We start from the raw sequence: 19,324 nt of genomic DNA on the forward strand, positions 1-19,324 counted from the left end.
AAAAAAAAAAAAAAAAAAAAAGAGTGGGAGAAGAAAAATTGGAGATGGTAAATATAATTATAGAAGTCTTCTGCTCTAAAAGGGAGCAAAGAAATGAGGGGGTGTCTAGGGGGACTTTGGAGGCTAAGAGAGATTTAAGATGAGAAAAATTACACCATGCTTTGTATGGTGGTAGAAATGATCCAATAGAGAGGGAAATATTGATACAGGAAAGAATTGCAGAAGAAATGTCCTGGAGTAGTCAGGAAGAGATAGGTCTAGTATACAAAGTGGAGGAGTTGATCTTAGAGCTTGGATCATCCATCTATAGTAGTAGGCAGGAGGCAGAGGTTGTGGCTGGGTAGATATGGTGCTGAGGGCTGATGATAGTTTTTTCTGCTTGCTTCTCTTTTCTTCTTGAAATAGGAAGATCATCTGCTGAGAGGAAAGAGGTGCTGGGAATTTGAGGAGAGGGGAGGGTATGAGATAGTTGTCCAGAAGAGTGGGAGAGTCTGTGTATTAGGGGAGTCATCCTAGTTTAGGCTGTTATAATGACATACCCTAGCTGGAGTGGCTTAAACAACAGATATTTATTTCTCACAGTTCTGGAGGCTGGGAAATCCAAGATCAGGGTGCCAGCATGATCAGGTTCTTGCTAAGGGCTTTCTTCTTGGCTTGCAGATGGTAACCTTCTCACTGTGTCCTCACCTGGCCTAATCCCATCATGGGGTCCCCACCCTCATCTAAACCTAATTACCTACCAAAGACCCCACTCCCTGTATGATCACATTAGGGGTCAAGGCTTTGAGTGTTTTGAGGGACACAAGCCTTGAGTCTTTAACAGGAATGTAGTATGCTCCCACGGCAACATGAAGGGTCCACCTGAGGACGGTGGTGATGAATTTAAGGGGAGACACCAGGCATTGTGTTTATCTAGTCAAGTTTAGCTGTCCAGGCATAGGCATAGTCATAGGCAGACAGTTGGGTTTATCCAGGATTGGGATTTTTCCAGGTAACCATGATGAGGGGTGGGAGGAAGAGAGTGATTTTTTGATGATTAACCATAATTTATGCTGGCCAAGGAGGGAAGTAGGGACACAAAGTGGGTGAAGACCCTTGAACAGTATATGGTAGATCGGTGCTTTGAACGTCCTAGTGGGATGGAAGAATTTTTGGACTCAGGGTGCCAGAGGGAGTGAACTAGGAAAAATAAAAGATGCCTAAAGTGAAAAGTAGGGAGAGATTGTAGGTATTAGTGATGACAGATCTGAGGTATGACTGCAGTCGGAGGCTGAGGTGGGATGAAGAACAAAAACACTGGGAGGGAGGAGTTCAAGTTAACACAAGGCATTAGTGTGATTATTTCAGTATAGGAGATCTTGTTTTTCACGTGTCATAGCTTTAAGTGGGGTTAGAGGAAAAAAAAAAAAAGCATCAAACCAGCCCAAACAATACTTAATTACATTTTTCTGTACCTAAATGTTTTAGTGCTAATAATCTAATCCAGTATTACGGGTCCATATTGTGAGCATTCTCAGAGCTGGTCTTTCTTCTTCTTAGCATTCTATTTAACGTCGATTTTTCTTAATGCAATAATTGTTGGTTCTTCAGAGTTGAATACATTCTTGGATGATCCAGAATTTGCTGATGTTATATTGAAAGCAGAGCAAGCAATAGAATTTGGAGTTTATCCAGAAAGAATCTCTCAAGGTTCAAGTGGAAGTTACTTCGTGAAGGATCCTAAGAGGGTGAGAATTTCACAGACCTACTATATATAACAGACATTTTGGAAAACACTAATTTAAATGTGAAGTCACTGTGAGTTTCTGAAGATATTTTCCTAGTAAATCTGATTACACCTTCTTTTCAGAAATAAAGGTCAGTTTACCATTAACTAAAGCGCTCTACTGCTTAAAAATTGAGCTATTCATTTTAAGCCATAGTTTTCTGTATTATTATTATTATTTTATTTATTTATTTTTTTGCGGTACGCGGGCCTCTCACTGTTGTGGCCTCTCCCGTTGCGGAGCACAGGCTCCGGACGTGCAGGCTCAGCGGCCATGGCTCACAGGCTCACGGACCCAGCCGCTCCGCGGCATGTGGGATCTTCCCGGACCAGGGCACGAACCCGTGTCCCCTGCATCGGCAGGCGGACTCTCAACCACTGCACCACCAGGGAAGCCCCTGTTTTATTATTTTAATATTTGGTTTCAAGTATTTATTGAATATTCACATTTAGCTGTAGATTCGTTGGGTTTATATTCACAAGTCCTTACCTTACAGTAACCAAGCAGAGTTTTATTTTACCCTCGGAATATTTTTTCCAGCATTGTACCAGAGAAGGAGCCTGGGCAGTCTGAAGTTTGAAGGCGTTGGAATGTGACAAAGTGAAATGAACCAAAGTATAATTCTAAGGCAGAAAAGAGAAGTTGATATGGGACTTTGTTCCACTTAGTCTAGAATTTTTCAAAAATCTGTATTATTTCTAAAAGCTTTCGGAGTGATGCATAGCCAGCAGTTCTCTTTTTCAGGAGGAAAAAAGATTATAATTCCACCCAAATATTTTTTGCAAAGACTGAAGTTATATTTTAAAACATAGGCTTTTTTGAGATTTAAATATATATATGTAGGTAATGTCAATCTCTCTATCTTTATTCCAAGCTTGATTTCTTAATTTGTTCTTGACTTTTTTGTTAGTGACTCAGACTTTATTGCATTATAAAACAGTTATATACTTATAGTAAGATTTTTATTTCTTGTCTAAGGATAATTCAGCTTCTAAATTTAATATTAATGTATTTTATCAGACCAGTAATAATGATTATAGACTTTTAGACATCCATGAGCAATTTTTTTTAAGAGGAGAGAATTTATTTAAAAATTGGTTCATAAAGAAATAACTGAAAAAAGATTTAAGGTAGGAGAATCTGGCAGCATAGATGTCACTATATCCTATCATTTCCTTTGTATCTTAGAGATGACTTTTTGTCATTGGATTTATTCATTTAACAGATGCTTGAATGTCTACTGTGTACCAGGTACACAGTACTTAGGATATAGCCCTAACAGAGAAAGTGCCTGCCCTTTTAGAATACACATCTACTGGGAAAGTAGACAATAAATAAACATAGAATTTGGGTATTTAATAGATATTGAATAATAACACTGTTTGACCTAGGTCAGTGGTTTTCAAACATTTTAAAATCAGTGGAACCCCGTCTTAACTAGGAAGTCCAGTACCTAAAATGGGTGAAATCAGTGGATGGGGTCTTAGAGCCCTGCCCTCCCCTCTTCTCTCACCTTCCCTAGAATTTCTCAGAGCAAGGTTTGAAAACCATTAGCCCAAAGGATTATTGATTTTAGATTGTTGAATGAGAATGCGTATAAAACTGTTATTGGTATTAAACCTCTTAATAGTTAAGAGTGATGCCCAAATTTGTGGTGGGAAGAAGTAGAAAATGATCAGAATGCGTTTTATGGATTATTATCTATCTGTCTTAAAAGTCTAATAAAATTTCTACTTTTTTTTTCCCCTATAGAACATTATTGGTGTGTTTAAACCCAAATCGGAAGAGCCTTATGGTCACCTGAATCCAAAATGGACCAAATATGTTCATAAGGTCTGCTGCCCTTGCTGCTTTGGCAGAGGCTGCCTGCTTCCTAATCAGGGATACCTTTCCGAAGCTGGTGCCTCCCTTGTGGATGAAAAGCTTCATCTGGGCATTGTACCAAAAACAAGGGTAAAGCACAAATTGTTTTTAATCATGTCCTTCTAATTTACAGCCCACTTCTCTGTGAACACTTTAGTATTATTCGTAATGCCAGAGCCTAAAGTTGAGCCCCTTTTTTTGTAATCCAGAGTCACAAATGACTAGTAAATTGATTCTAGTGTAGATCCACAAAGTATCCAAGGGAGTATCTCTTGCTCAGGTGAGCTGAGATGATGTTCACGAAAAGAGGAGACAGAACTAGCATTTAGAAAGCAGAAAAAAATCTAGAAATTCTTTTGAAGGTAGAGATAACTGATATGCTCAGAAGACTGCTATCTTTTTCTTTCTGACCTTTATACATTTTTACTTGAAGTTCTACTGGAAATGTTCATTCCTAATTCTACATTTCAAGACTATTACTTCTTTCTTCCACTGGCCAATTTTAGCTGCCTCTCTCAGAAAGAAATACATGTGTGCCATTTAACCAACTTTGCCAAATCCCTTAGCCTTTCTATTTTAGATTCTCAGGAGCATTTAGTATAGTGTTAAACTTTGCTAATTTACAGCATTAGAGTGAGTTCCATGGTGTATGTGAATAGAAATACTATAATGCAAATTCTAATAGCCATTTTTTTTAACTGTACGTCTCTAGGTGGTTTGGCTCGTCAGTGAGACATTTAACTACAGTGCAATTGACCGTGCAAAATCTAGAGGCAAAAAGTATGCTTTAGAGAAAGTGCCAAAAGTAGGTAGAAAATTTCATCGGATAGGACTTCCTCCTAAGGTAAGTTACTGCGATGCGCTTTATTTGGGGCGAAGTTCATCACATATTACTTGAGCTCTGTGCGCTAGGCACTGTGCTGTGGACTGTGGATATATATTAGTAAAACCGGTTTTCTCATCTTCAACAGCTTATAGTAACAAGCAGTCTCAACGCAATGTGATAAAGCTGCTGAGGATGGTTAAGTGCAGGGAGCTCAGAGAGGGTAGAGGAGGGATATTTAACCCACTTTGGAGGGCTAGGGAATTGCCAAGAGGAGGCTGCACCTAAGGCTTTATAAAGTAATGGCTGAAAGTGCAGGCTGAGAATTAGACCTAGGTTTTATTCCAACCCTCTCCACCAGTTAGCTCTGAGACCTTGGGCAAGTCCCTTACTCTCCAAGCCCCAGTTTCTGTAAAACGAGGCTAATAAAAAACTACCTCTTAGGGTTGTGAGAATAAAATGGAAAAATATATGTCAAGTACTTGTACAGTACCTGGCACATAGTAAACGATAGTAGCCGAGTTTACTCAATACATACTAGATTTTGTTTTTTCTTATCACTTTTAAATAAACCTAAGGGATGATTAGCAACTAGCTAAGCAAGGGTAGGGAGGGTTAATGGGAAAAACATTCTAGAAAAAGCAGTAGGCTTTATTATTATTATTTTTAAATTATATTTAACCTGCAATTTTGTTGTTTTGTTGTTGCTATGCATTATCTATATAAAAGAATTTGAGTAGAAATGCATGGTTATCCTAACTTGTCTTTAGTATTGTTCTCCAAGTAAGCAGGAAGTTTTGAAAAACTTTACAAGGCCTGTTACTCCTTGCATATGCTGAAATAGGTGTGACTAAAGAAGGATATTATTTCTGTATTTATGACTACTAGGACTTCATTATGAGTGCTTTAGAGAAAACATTTAGGAAATCATTAAAATTTCATGCCAACAAGAACATAAAGTGTTAAGATAAGTGATAGGTTTTTTTTTTTTTTTGGCTGCACCGCCCAGCATGTGGGATCTTAGTTCCTGGACCGGGGAGCCAACCTGGGCCCTCGGCAGTGAAAGCGTGGAGTCCTAAATAGGTTTTCTTTGTAGTGATTTGTTTGTAAATATTTATGAGGCCAGCTACGTTACCCATTACCTATGTGTCCTGTGCTATTTAAATTTGTATTTCTGTCTTTAAAAACTTGTTTAACATTAACAACTAGTAATTTTAGCGATAGAAAACTTTATAAAATAGACATATCTTCAAGGAGAGGACTTTTTAAAAAAACCACTATAGAGGTTATGATTCATTGGTTACTTCTTTAAAATTTATGACAGGATCTTTAAGCTACATAGTCAAAGAATTCATTCTTCTATAAAAATAAAGTCATTTTCTGTATCTTACGTTGTAAAAAGAATCCTGAAGTATTTTTTCAGTAAGATAAAATTATACTATTATTAAATAAATAACCAGGATAGGTGTAAAATTTGGTCTTCAAAATTAACTTCATGTTAATGAATATTTTTAGAAAACAGCATTCTTGTTGAGAATATCACCTTAAGGGCACATGTGTATTTTGTTTTTTAGTTATCCTAAAATAGCTGCTATGCTCCTTGAAAGTCTAGGATTGAGCATTTTTTATTTGCTATGTATTCTTTATGTGATTATTTTAAATTAGTGTATAAAAATAGTTTTCTTGATAAATGTGGCTTATCTAAATTAGTGTTAACTTCGATTTTTCTTATTGTGTTCATGTAAAGTATTTTATGACAATACTGCTGAGAACTTTAAAAAGTAGTCTCTTTGTTCTTATATTTTCTTTTCTAACTATAATTCTTAAAATTATAGATTGGTTCCTTTCAGTTATTTGTTGAAGGTTACAAGGAGGCTGAATATTGGCTTAGGAAATTTGAAGCTGACCCTTTGCCTGAGAATATTAGAAAACAATTTCAGTCACAGTTTGAAAGACTAGTTATTTTGGATTACCTCATCAGAAATACAGGTACTGAAGTTCTCTCATTTGTTCACTCAAATCTTGTTAACTTTCAAATTGTATTCAACTCTTGTTTATCCAAATCAAAGACATAAAATTTTGATGCAGTAGTCTTGAGGCCACTTTTTTTTTTTTTTTTTTGGGGTACCTCTCCCGTTGCGGAGCACAGGCTCCAGACGCGCAGGCTCAGCAGCCATGGCTCACGGGCCCAGCTGCTCCGTGGCATGTGGGATCTACCCGGACCGGAGCACGAACCCGTGCCCCCTGTATCGGCAGGCAGACTCTCAACCACTGCGCCACCAGGGAAGCCCTGAGGCCACTTTTTCTTTACGTTCCTTAGAAAACAGAGGTGTAGTACCAACTCTCCCAGGCAGAATTAATCTCGTACTGGATATTCTGACTCAGAGCAGGCTCCTGCCCAGGTGATAGCAATCAGTTCCTATCCCTCAGGAGAGGGGAGTTTCTTGGCAACAGGACAAAGCCTGCTGGAAATTGGAAATGTTGTAACATCTTATGGAAAAACTCGAACAAACTTTTTGGCCAACATAATAGATAATCTGCGACAGTGGTTCCCTGGACTGTCAGGGTCAGTATTATATGGGAATTTGTTACAAATGCATCTTCTGGGAGCCCAGCCCAGACCTGCTGAATGTGAGGCCAGCAGTTTGTGTTTTAATAAGTCCTCCAGGTAATTCTCATGCACCCTGAAGCTTGAGAACCACTGGTTCAAAATCTTTGCTCATTTATATTAATTTCTGGAGAAGCATTATGTACCTTTTTAGATTTACCTTTATTAAATCATATGGTCTTAAGTTAATGTTAAAATTAGTGTAGAATCCAATGGAATATTACTCAGCCATGAAAAAGAATGAGATATTGCCATTTGCAGCAGTATGGATGGACCCAGAGAATATTATACTTAGTGAAGTAAATCATACAGAGAAAGACAAAAATAATATTGTATCACTTATATGTGGAATCCAAAAAAATAGTACAAATGAAGCTACACATGAAACAGACTCACAGACATAGAAAACAAACTTATGGTTACCCAAGGGGAGAGGGAAGGAAGGAGGGATAAATTAGGAGTATGGGATTAACAGGTACAAACTACCACACATAAAACAGATAAGCAACAAGGATTTACTGTATAGCATAGGGAATTATATTCAATATCTTGTAATAACCTATAATGGAAAATAATCTGAAAAAAATATGTATATATAACTGAATCAGTGCTGTACACCTCAAACTAACACAATATTGCGAATCGACTATAGTTCAATTTTTTTTTAAATTAGTGTAAAATCTAGAATACTCCTATAGAGACATTAGGTAAGAGCCTATCCAGGAATTTGCCTGGAAATGGGGGTAGATGCTTTTTTTCTCAAGGTGAAGAGAAATTATCCTTTTTAATAACCTTGGTTTAAGAGTTCTTGACAGTAATTGTACCTACCACAGAGTTTTTTTAAGAATTCAGTGAACTAATACATGTTAAGCACTTACAACAATGTCTGGCACAGAGTAAATCTCAATGAATGTTAGGTAACATTTATGAGTATTTTTAGTCTGTATGTGTTAAATTGGAGACTTTAATATGTCCATATGCTACAGATAACAAATAAAGGTCTCAAAAAGTGATGACTAAATTTTTCCCCTTGGTATTAAACTATGATATCCATAAAAAAATGAAGTAACAGATTTTTTGTTTGTTTGTTTTGAAAGACAGGGGAAATGATAATTGGTTAATCAGATGTGAAAACCAGAAACAAGAAGATGAAGTTACGGTAAGGAAATTCTAATATATATATGTATATACACATACACATGCTATCAATTTCTGTAAAAAATTCCTTGATGTTATTTTTCATCACATCCTCTCCTTCACATAGATCCTTGGTTTTTATCTCCTTTTTCTGTTTTTATCCTCTTTTTTCTTTCCTTCACCTGTTTACATTGTATTTTTAATTCTATTTTCAAAACCTCTGTGCAGTTTTATTTTTTATGTTGTATTAGTATAGAAGAATGATATCAGCTCAGTACTTTATTTTTTCCTTTTTGCGGTGCGCGGGCCTCTCACTGTTGTGGCCTCTCCCGTTGTGGCCTCTCCCGTTGCGGAGCACAGGCTCCGGACACGCAGGCTCAGCGGCCATGGCTCACGCCCAGCCGCTCCGCGGCATGGGGGATCTTCCCGGACCGGGGCACGAAACCGTGTTCCCCTGCATCGGCAGGCGGACTCTCAACCACTGCGCCACCAGGGAAGCCCAGCTCAGTACTTTTTTTAGGGCTTTGGAAATTTGTTATATAACCACCATATTTATTTTGCTTTTATGTAATAAAGGCTTTAGTATTTTTTGCCAAAATGTTTATATTTTACTAATTCACTTCTTTCTGAGCCTTATGACTCAGGATTAGGTAATACAGAATTACCCGATAAAATGGAACCTATGTGCTTTACCTGTGAATTATAGCCATTGAACTTAAAAAAATATACTTCTAATGCTTATAAGAAGCTGTTTTTCATGTACATAATAGACTGTGAAGACCCTCAACACTATCAGAATGATAGATTTTAGATCCATTCCTATCAACTTTGACTACCCAAGTTCAAATTTTAGATATTTACATGAGAGATATTTTCAGAATAATTTTACTAGTTTAAATCAGTTTATACATTTAAGAAAGTTTTAACTGATTAAAAATAAGTTTCTCCAATGTTTACAGTCTGTGTATTCTCATCACTTAAAGCTGTTGCATCACTTTAAAAGTTTGTAGTTTTCCGTGTTCATCAAAGAAATTTAAAATTACATATTCATATTGCTCAGCAATAAAAAAAGAATAAGTTTGATATACGCAATAATGTGAATGAATTTCAAAATCCTGCCAAGTGAAAGAAGCTACACAAAATGGAAGATACTGTCTGATTCCTTTTATATAATAATCTAGAAAGTTCAAACTAATCCCTAGGGACAGAAAGCAGGCCATGGTTGCCTGGGGTGGGGTAGAGGGAGGGAGGGAACTGCTAAGGGACACAGGAAACTTCTGGGTGGTTTCACATCTGTCAGTGCTTGTCAAATTGTACACTTTAATATGTAAAGTTTATCGTGTGTAAATTATGCCTCATAAAGTTGTAAATAGAAAAAAATGATAGAAATAAAAATAAATGGCAGTTATAGCAGAAATGGGTTTTAAAATACACATATAAAAATATTCATATTTATAACAATTCCTAAATATATTTTATTGGTATATCTTAAGCAGTTGGATTTTACTGAAAACCTTATTCTTTTGCTCTTAAGTGTTTTGTGCATTTTCATCGAGATATTTGATATAAACTAACAGGAATAAACCTGGCATATATCACTTGGACCTTCACTCTAATACTTTCAATTTAAAATTTATCTTTTTCACGTCTTCTTATTTTATCTAGGCCACTTAATGGCAACCCTCTATTTTTTGATAATAGGAAGTACTGTTTAACATGAAAAGTCTCTTGTCCCTGAGGTCTTCGTTTCCCTTACAGAAAAATGGAGAAGTTAGGAATGGCCTACATTCTGTAATCAAGAGTATCTTGAAGTTCCTTCTACTGGACCTTATTATATTTAGCTATGGTCATTGAGGAGTTTTATTTAGAAGCATTTTGTATTTGAACTAATTGTTTCTATGAGACTGTAGGAAAGACTTGATTTTAATAAGGTAACTTTAAGTTGTTATCTTAAAAATATCAATATTTTGCAAATACCATACATTTAAGCAATGTATCTAACAATAAATTATACCGAAGTACACTTTTTAAAGTCTTGATAATTCCAAGCCCTCTTCCCCAAAGAGGAAAAAAATGAAACTATTAATGCATGAATTTGTAATACCAAATTTTAAAAAAAATAGTGATTATGAAGTTTTTACTGATTATTAAGACAGTCTCTTCCCTTAAAGGGTAAATTGGTACCTTCTGGCAACTTTACCTTTATAAGCTCTTCAGATAAAATGTCTTTAAACCTCAATAATTGTTATAAATTATCTTTTGGAAATATGCATATAAATATTTTTATCAACAGACTATTTTTCTGCCCTTCAGGAAACAAAATGGACTGATGATAAAGAAACGCTTATTAAAATAGCTGCAATTGATAATGGTCTAGCATTTCCTTTTAAACATCCTGATGAGTGGAGAGCATGTGAGTATTTAGAACTTTCCATAGATTCTATAGTTACCCCTTTTCCAGAGTAAGAAGGGAATGAAATTTATGGATATCACAATAGCAGAGGAAAAACTGGGTGAAATACAGTCATTCATCAGGGCTCAGTTCTAGGCACTGGGGATGCAAAGATGTGTACTACGCTCTGTGTGTCTTGCCATGTATTGTTTGCTTATTTTTGGATGACTGTCTGATTTTGATTTTTTGGCTTGTATTAGCCTTGTAAAATAAGTTTAATAGCTTTCCAGTTTTTAAATGTATGTAATATGGGAATTATCTATTTTAATATTTTGGTAGCATTTTATTTTCATATTTGGGTAGTATTCACTTCTAAAACAATTTAGGCCTACCTCCCCCTTTTTTAGTGAGTAGTGGCTTAACTGCCTTACCAGTCTCTTCTACAGTTAATGGTCAGGTTTTCTACGTCTTCTTGAGCCAGTTTTAGACGTTGTTATTTTGCTTTAAATTATCCATGTTATCTTGAGTTGTTAATTTATGCGTATAAGTGTTTTAAAGAATTCTCTTATAATTTAAGAAATCCCCTCTGTGCATATTAAATATTTAGGGGTGAAATGAAATGGAATTTGCTTTAAAATACTTACGGGGAGGAAAAACAGGGATAGATGAAACAAATTTTATAAGAAATTTGGGAATAATTGAATTAGGTTATTCAGAATATGGGAATTCATTGTACTAGTTTTTAAAATTTTTGTGTATGTTTGAAATATATGTAATAAATTTAAAAAATAATCTCTGTATCTATGACTATGCCTCTTTTAAATTCCTACTGCTTATTGGATTTTTTTTCACTAGACTTGCCCAAGATTGTCTATTGTAAAGCATTGGCCCATTTATATAATATATATGATTATATATAAATATAATATACAAAATAAATATACGTAATTATATAAATATATATATTTTTTTCGCTTTTATCAGATAATTGGCCTTCTATTGATCAGGTTTCCAGTTTGTTTATTTGCTTTTTCTTTTTCATAATTTATGTTTTCCATTATTATTTTCTTCTGTTGTGTTCGTGCTATTTTATTTCCCTATATATTTTTTTTCTAGGTATCATTTGGCTAAAGCACAGATTGGCTAGGTGTTGCATTGTTGTTCTGCTTTTACATATTCATACTTTCCGATTTTATTTTTGACAGGAATAATTTAGAAGTATTTTGTTTGGTTTTAAATTTCTAGGGCAGTTGATTAAAAAAACTGTCCATTGTAATTTTCAAGTTTTATTGCTTTGTGATCTGTGAATGTTAACTGTGTGAATTCTGCTCTTTGAAATTTTTTAGTAATTCTTTTGTAACTTGATATATGGCCAGTTTGAAGGACTGTATTTGAGAAGAATGCGGTTAGGCACAAAGTTCTGTGTCTGTCTACTAATGAAAGCTTGTTAGTCAAATCATATTCTTGATATATTTTTTGACCACTTGATCTGTTAAATTTTGAGAGACAAAGTTCACTGTGATTGTAATTTTGTCAGTTTCTTTTTGCATTTCTTGCTTTGTAGTTCACACACAAAGGCCTGGCGTTTTATCTTGCTGTTGGCTTGTTCTTTTTATTAGTGTAAAATATATCCCACTTTATCCCTCGCAGTGTTTTTGGCATTTCTTATTTCATCTGTTGTAACATTGCTGTACCTCGTTTCTTTTTATTAGTATTTACCTGTATTATTCTATACTTTTATTTTCAACTTTCATTATTTTGATATGACATATGAACAGCTCTTAGCTGAATTTTTTTTTTTTTTTACCCAATCTGAGATCCTTTTAACCGGTACACTTAACTCTGTAGTTTGTCTCAATAAACTACTGATGTGTTTGAACTTTTCCTGCCATCTTTTTTTTTTTTTTTTCTATTTACCATGAATTTCGATTTTTTCTTTTTTTCCTTCCTATCTTTGGTTGAACTGACTTGAGATGTCTTTGTTCTATTTTTTTTTTTTCCTCTAATGGTTTGGAATCTATATGCAGATTGTATTTTAAAAGTGTCAAGTTTAAGATGCCTACAGTACACCTGGAAAATTTTACCAAACGCACAGTTCGGGATTAAGGGTCTAGAACTTGAAAGATTAATTGGTATTGAGGATGTCATTTTTAAACTGTCACCTTGGTAAGTGGAAGCCGTGATGGTATTGCTATCACCTGGGAAAATCATGGTGAACAAATGCCACCACTAGGACAATGTGAGGTACATAGGTACTCAATAAATGTTTCATGAATATTTAGTAGATGAAGGAGAGGAAGGACTAAGTATAGAATCTGGGAATGGTGACATTGAAAATGAGAGGAAAAGCCAGCAAACAAGAGAAATGGCTTAAAAGACAGAAGGTAAAGTTTGAGAGAGTGGTATCTCCAAAACCACATAGAAGAGAATTTCAGAGGGAGATGATAGAGAACAGTGCTGCTTGCTGCAAAGACACACGAAGTAGCACGAGGGCTGAAAATGGGCTTTTGGAGAAACCCTTATGAGATGACTGGTGATCTTAGGGGAGAGTTTGAATGGTGATAGTAGAAGTTGAGGGATAGGGATTGGAAGTAAAGGCAGGCATAGAATCAGGGCTTTTCTTTTATATAATTGGTCAGGGAAAGGTCAAAGGGAAATTGGACATAGCTTCAGAGATGTAGGCCACAGACAGGAAAGGCTTTCTTTGGAATGGACTACTTCCCACAGTGTTCAAAGAGATAGATAAAAGAGAATTCAGAAGGAATGACTCTAAAGGCAGAGTGTTTTCCTCAGGGCTTTCTACATGGTAGGAGCTGGAGGTTCGCATTGGATGTACCCACTGGAGTTCTGTGGGTGATCATATTCTCATAAGCCTTACATTTTCTTGCATGAATCTGAATATGTACCCTATCTAGACAATCTCACTACGTTACAAATCTTTCTAGTCCTGGCACTGTGTATATTTAATGGTCTTCTCGGAAGAGAACTAGAGTTAGCCCAGAATCATGGATCTTTTATCCCTCAAAGCCAATTACCTGTTTACCTAGTAATGATTTAAAATTTTGGAACATCATACACACACACATATACAAATATGAGTGGTCAGTTCCTGATAATTTGTGGCTGAAAAGGCAGGGAGACCTCGGCCATGGTATCTAGGGCTGTGAACAAATTATAGATACCCCTCAGTTTCCAAACACAGGAACCAGAGATTCATATATATATATATATATATATATATTTTGATATAGGGCTGTTTGAGATAGATTCATTATCAAAACTCTTACTGTTTCCAATTTAAAACTCAGAAACCTAACCAGTTCAGGTAATACCTTACTGTGCTTTACCATCTGAATTAACCATCCAAACTTAGAAATCTGAATAATTTAGATGGCAAAAACTAATTGTTCTCTCTGATACCTCCTTTCTCCTTTTTTTTTTTTTAACATCTTTATTGGAGTATAATTGCTTTACAGTGGTGTGTTAGTTTCTGCTTTATAACAAAGTGAATCAGCTATACATAGACATATATCCCTATATCTCCTCCCTCTTGTGTCTCCCTCCCACCCTCCCTATCCCACCCCTCTAGGTCTCTTGTCTTTTTTTTTAACCTAGGAACTGTAGGGGAAAAGCAGGGTAAATTTAGGTCTAAATAAACCATTTCCCCTCACTATAAGGATACTTTTTTTTTTAGATCCATTTCACTGGGCTTGGCTTCCTCAAGCAAAAGTTCCTTTTTCTGAAGAAATAAGAAATTTGGTTCTACCACATATTTCTGACATGAACTTTGTGCAAGATTTATGTGAAGATCTTTATGAACTGTTTAAGGTAAATAAGTTTTTAGTTTTAATTATTGCAGAAAATGAAATAAATCTTAAAAGAGATTTTCTTAATAGAGTTGATTTGCAGTTTACTGCTTCTGGTATCACTGCTTGCAGTAGAACCTGACATAACAAAAAGGAATTAGCAGTTTTACTTTATAGGAGCATAAGTTTGTGAAGTTACACTATGAGTATTCTTTGAAGTGAAATTACATTATAACTTGAGAAGTTGTTTGCTTCAAAAGTTGAATTTTTACAAAATTACTCTGAATTATAATAAATATTTGGTGATCTGCTGTGATTCAATTTTCTTTTTTAAAAAGCCTAAACCCATTGGCTGGAAAGTCATTTTAAATCCTTTCTGGAACAAGTTGGAGTATAACTACACTGTTTATTGTCATTCTGGAGGAATACGAAAATACATCAATTTAAAATAATCTTTTCATGCTACTTTTTTCTATTAGGAATGCTTTCTAATGACCTTATGTGCTGAGTTGAAGAGTTCATTGGTTTTCAATTTTTTTTTTTCAAAGATCCTGATTTTTAGAATTGTAGTAATGTTTTCTTTCCTTTTTGTGATAGACTGACAGAAGATTTGACAAAGCCACTTTTGAAAGGCAGATGTCTGTGATGAGGGGTCAGGTAGGTCACCTTTTTAAGATCTTGTTCACTAAGGAAAAACTCTCTCTTTGAAACAGTAGTCAACTTTTTTTTTCCATTGTGACCCAAAGATGCAGCTCTCAATACTGTCCTTTATTCTGAACCAAAGTAGCTCAGATGATTAGAAATGAAGTTGATTTCAATACTCTTTTTTTCTCTTTTGTCCTCTGTATTAGATTTTTTTTACCTTGTTGTGTATTGTTTAGTTAGCCAGTTTCCTCCTACTGCTAATTCTTGTCCTCATTTTGATAACTGGTTTCCTGAGTGTTGGTATCGTCTTCCTCCTCAAATCCACCTGCTTGAATGTTTCAATACCAAGTTCTGTTTCCTGTTGATTATTTTCCTCATAAAATATGTTTGGCCTTTGCTAGAGCAGTCAGTAAATAACCATGTCACCATGGTTGAGCACTAATTAGGACATAAAAGTACTAGTTGTAACTCAGTCTTCTCACTCCTTTTCACTTCCTTTCATTAGCAATACAGGGTATCAATTACATCTGCTGGTGTGGACCTGCAGGCTGGGCTGACCTACAGGTGATGTCTGGTTCTTCTAGTCTACTAATAGTATTTAGATTCCAAAAGGAAGACTTGAAATGAAAATAAACTATAGGGTAAACATTGTCTTTTAGTGACTTACTAATTAACTTTTTCTTCCTAAAATATGCATTTCATTTAAGGTAGCTGTTTGCTGCATACCTGTGACAAAGAAGACAAGTCTAAATTTTGCACTATTCATTATATAACATTAACAAATAGATATAGTTAAATTAGATAACTGTGTATTCATCATATATTTATTGACAGAACCAGAGCCAGAAACTGTCCTAATGATTGAGATAAAGCAGTGAGTAAAAACCAAGTTCCTACTCTGATGGAGCCCTTGCTTCTGATGAGGCTGGGGGTCAGGAAAAGGGACAGATTATTAGCATATACATCTCTCTGTGTTCTCTTGCGCTTATACAGTGCTTTGCTGGAGTCATACGTTTTAAATAGTAAGTGAAATGGCCGGAGAAGCAGGCTAGAGCCAGATTTTGAAGGGCCTTAAGTGCCGGGTATAGACTCCACATGGAAGGGATTGGAGCAGTTGTGATAACCCAAGTGCCCATCAACAGATGATTGGCTTAGAATACAGTGGAATATTACTCAGCCATAAAAAGAATGAAATATTGCCATTTGCAGCAACGTGGATAGACCTAAAGAATATTATACTTAATGAAATAAGTCAGCAAAAGACAAAACTTTGATTATCACTTATATGTGAAATCTAAACAATAATACAAATGAATTTATATACAAAACAGGAACAGATTCACAGACATAGAAAACAAATTTATGATTACCAAAGGGGAGAGGGAGAGGGGAGAGACAAATTAGGAGTATGGGATTAACAAACTACTGTACATAAAATAGATAATCAACAAGGATGTACTGTATAGCACAGGGAATTATACCCAATATCTTGTAATAACGTTTAATGGAGTATAATCTGCAAAAAAAAAAAAGAATCACTAAGCTATACACCTGAAACTAATGCAATATATTTTAAATCAACTATACTTCAATTTTTAAAAAAGGGCTGTGATAATGACTAAGTTGTCCATTGACTAGTATGGAGAGATCTCCAGAATATGTTATAAAATGTAGTGCATAATGGTATGTATAAGCTGCTAACATATTGTATATAATAAAAAAGGAATCAGAATATTTTTTTAAAAGGGAGAGTTATGATGAGACTTACCTTTCCCAAGAGGAGACCTTACCCTGGGGTTTCTCCTATGAACTCCCTGAGATTACGTGCTAAATTCTGTTTATATGTGCGTCTTGGGCATGGAGTGGGCAATAGAATTTATATCCCAGCAAAAGGTGTCCATAACCCAACAAAGAACCCCTGCAGATTGGACAGTGGGGTGCACATTGACTCAGCAGATGAGTCTAGAACCAGGGAGCCTTGTGGGGAGGTGTTTTCGGTAATTCAGGTATGAATGATGGGCTTAGATGATTGATGATTGTAATTATGTTGCTGAGTGTTACCACCCTAAACTATATTTGAACTAAATTTTCAGGCATACGTAATTATGCCCTTATTTGGCATTTTTGCTTGAAACATATCTATTTGACGTAACAATATGCTCCATCTTCTGGAATTCTCTTATCCCTAAAGATGTATCTTTATTTCAGAAATGTTTGTGTGTTTATTTTAAATAAAAGCTGTAAATAATCTTGTAAGCTTTAATTGTAGATTAAAGTTAGTACGTGAGAAATTTAAATTTTAATTTTAAAATGCTTGTCTGAACAGATATGGGGACATTCTAGTTCTGAGGTCTGTTACAAAGATATACCAGTGGCTATCTGCTGTTTTAGGTTTATTTATTCATATCCTGGAGTAAAAAGTATTATACAAATGGGTGTAATAGAATATAAAAGTGACAGGATCAGGATCTGGGAAAGAAAAAATAAAATAAAACATTATGTTTTAATTTTATTTTGTTTTGGTTTTTTATTTTAATTTGGTTTTGACCTTTCTGGTAGCCAAAAAGAGTAAGGTACTCTGACCATGTACATGATTGTGTAGCTCTCTGATTTTAACCCTTTTTTAAAAAAAGCTGGTCTGAAAAAAATCAGGTATTATTTTATATTCTAAAGTAAATCAGTGCTTTGAAACCAAGGCTTAACAAACAAAAACTAATACCTGTGTTTCAAGCAACAGAATTCATTATTCAGCCAGTTCCTTAATTGAGTCAAAATACTGTGTTATTGAAACCGAAAGTGGGATCCGGGCTGCTCGCTGCTCAAAAACCAATAAAGAGTCAAGGTTGGTGGAAAGGAAAGTTTGCTTTATTTTAGATGCCGGCAACTGGTGGGGGAGGGCAGACGCCTGTCCAAAGGCCGACTCCCTCCCCACTGACAATCAGGGGGCAAGAGCTTTTATAGGCTGAGGGAGGGGGCTACATGCAGAAACAGCACAGTCAGCTCTGACAGCCATCTTGAAATTGGTCACGCGGTGGTCTGACCAGCGTCATCTGGGTTGTTGTAAGTACAGTTAATCTTCAGTTCCAGGGTCGGTTTGTTCCCATTTCTTTGAGGCCAATTCTTGGAATAGTGGCAGCTTAGGTCATGGTTACAGTCTGGTCATCATATAGTTAACTTCTTCTACTTGATGGAGGTTTCAGTATCTACAAGACAGCTCACAGGATATGGTCCAGAATATTATCTATAGCCCTTGAGGAGGAACTAAGGGTCTTTGACTGTGCTTAGTGACTAGCCTGTTATTATTTGGTCTCCTTTGGCTGTTTTCCTTTGTTTCCGTATTTTCTCATTTCTCTGATTAAACTTATTCTCTGGCTAAGGTTTTTCCACAGACAAAAGGCAGGCAGAGGACATAGGGTCCTGCTCCGTTTCATTATTTCAGTCATTTATAATTATCCCTTGAATCCCTCTCCCTTCTAATTTTGCCAATTAACATCATGATTTGTGCTTCGTACAACCTAGTCATTTGTCCTAGTTTATAGTAAGTTTTTAACTTTGCACACATAGTGACAATGCTCATTCTACATATAAAGATGTGGACTGGAATTAGGAACTAGTATGAAGGCATTTCTTTTAAAATTTGACTAGAAATGTTTATTCAGTGAAAATTTTTGAATTTTACATTAACTAGCAGTAGGGTCATGATCAAGCGCAATAAGAGCGTCATTTTATGTTCTACCTGTGCCTGTTTGGAGCACTGGACCTCAGAAATATTTATTTGAAATACATTTTATACACGATCTGAAAAAAGTGACAAAAATGATTAATAAAACAGTTTCATTAATACAGAGTGAAATTCTATTCAGTGATATATAAACCAGAAGCTCATTTGCAGATTCAGTAAAAATTGATGTTAAAGAAAATGAAAGTGACGCTTTCGTACCTCCTGAGTACTTGACTCTTTACTAGATATTTTTATGTTTGTTATTATTTTTCCTCATAACAGCTCTTCATAGTTGTCTGCATTTTGTAACTTGGCTCAAAGGGGTTAACATGTTGCATCTGTTTCATAAGGGAGTGTAAAGTCTGGCAAATCTGCAACATTTCGGCATTGCCTCTGCCTGGGGTCCTTATCATCTCTTCTCTGGATTTAATGATCTTATAAGTGGTGTCCTTACCTCTTTTCCCATCCTTCTTCCACATTAGACCAGAACAATCTTTCTCAAAGCAGATATGATCATCTCTTTTGTGATTTAAAACTCCCCTGATTTGTCAGTCCGTACAGGC

General features: G+C 35.5%; 1 protein-coding gene across 3 annotated transcripts in view; it reads left to right on the forward strand.

Annotated features, from left to right (window-relative positions):
- PI4K2B (phosphatidylinositol 4-kinase type 2 beta) overlaps positions 1–19,324 on the forward strand; it is a 33,087-nt gene that overhangs the window by 7,584 nt on the left and 6,179 nt on the right. For all 3 annotated transcript variants that reach the window (XR_003003357.1, XR_003003356.1, XM_024745556.1), the window contains exons 2-9: positions 1,591–1,727; positions 3,519–3,719; positions 4,342–4,473; positions 6,288–6,441; positions 8,158–8,219; positions 10,511–10,610; positions 14,284–14,417; positions 14,993–15,052. Coding sequence is in view for 1 of the 3 variants with exons in the window: in XM_024745556.1 (XP_024601324.1) it covers positions 1,591–1,727; positions 3,519–3,719; positions 4,342–4,473; positions 6,288–6,441; positions 8,158–8,219; positions 10,511–10,610; positions 14,284–14,417; positions 14,993–15,052 (980 nt within the window). In the remaining 2 variants the exon portion in view is untranslated. The remainder of the gene's footprint in view (positions 1–1,590; positions 1,728–3,518; positions 3,720–4,341; positions 4,474–6,287; positions 6,442–8,157; positions 8,220–10,510; positions 10,611–14,283; positions 14,418–14,992; positions 15,053–19,324) is intronic.

This window comes from Neophocaena asiaeorientalis, unplaced genomic scaffold (assembly GCF_003031525.2).
Source record: "Neophocaena asiaeorientalis asiaeorientalis breed wild unplaced genomic scaffold, Neophocaena_asiaeorientalis_V1.1 scaffold397, whole genome shotgun sequence".
NCBI lineage: Eukaryota > Metazoa > Chordata > Mammalia > Artiodactyla > Phocoenidae > Neophocaena > Neophocaena asiaeorientalis.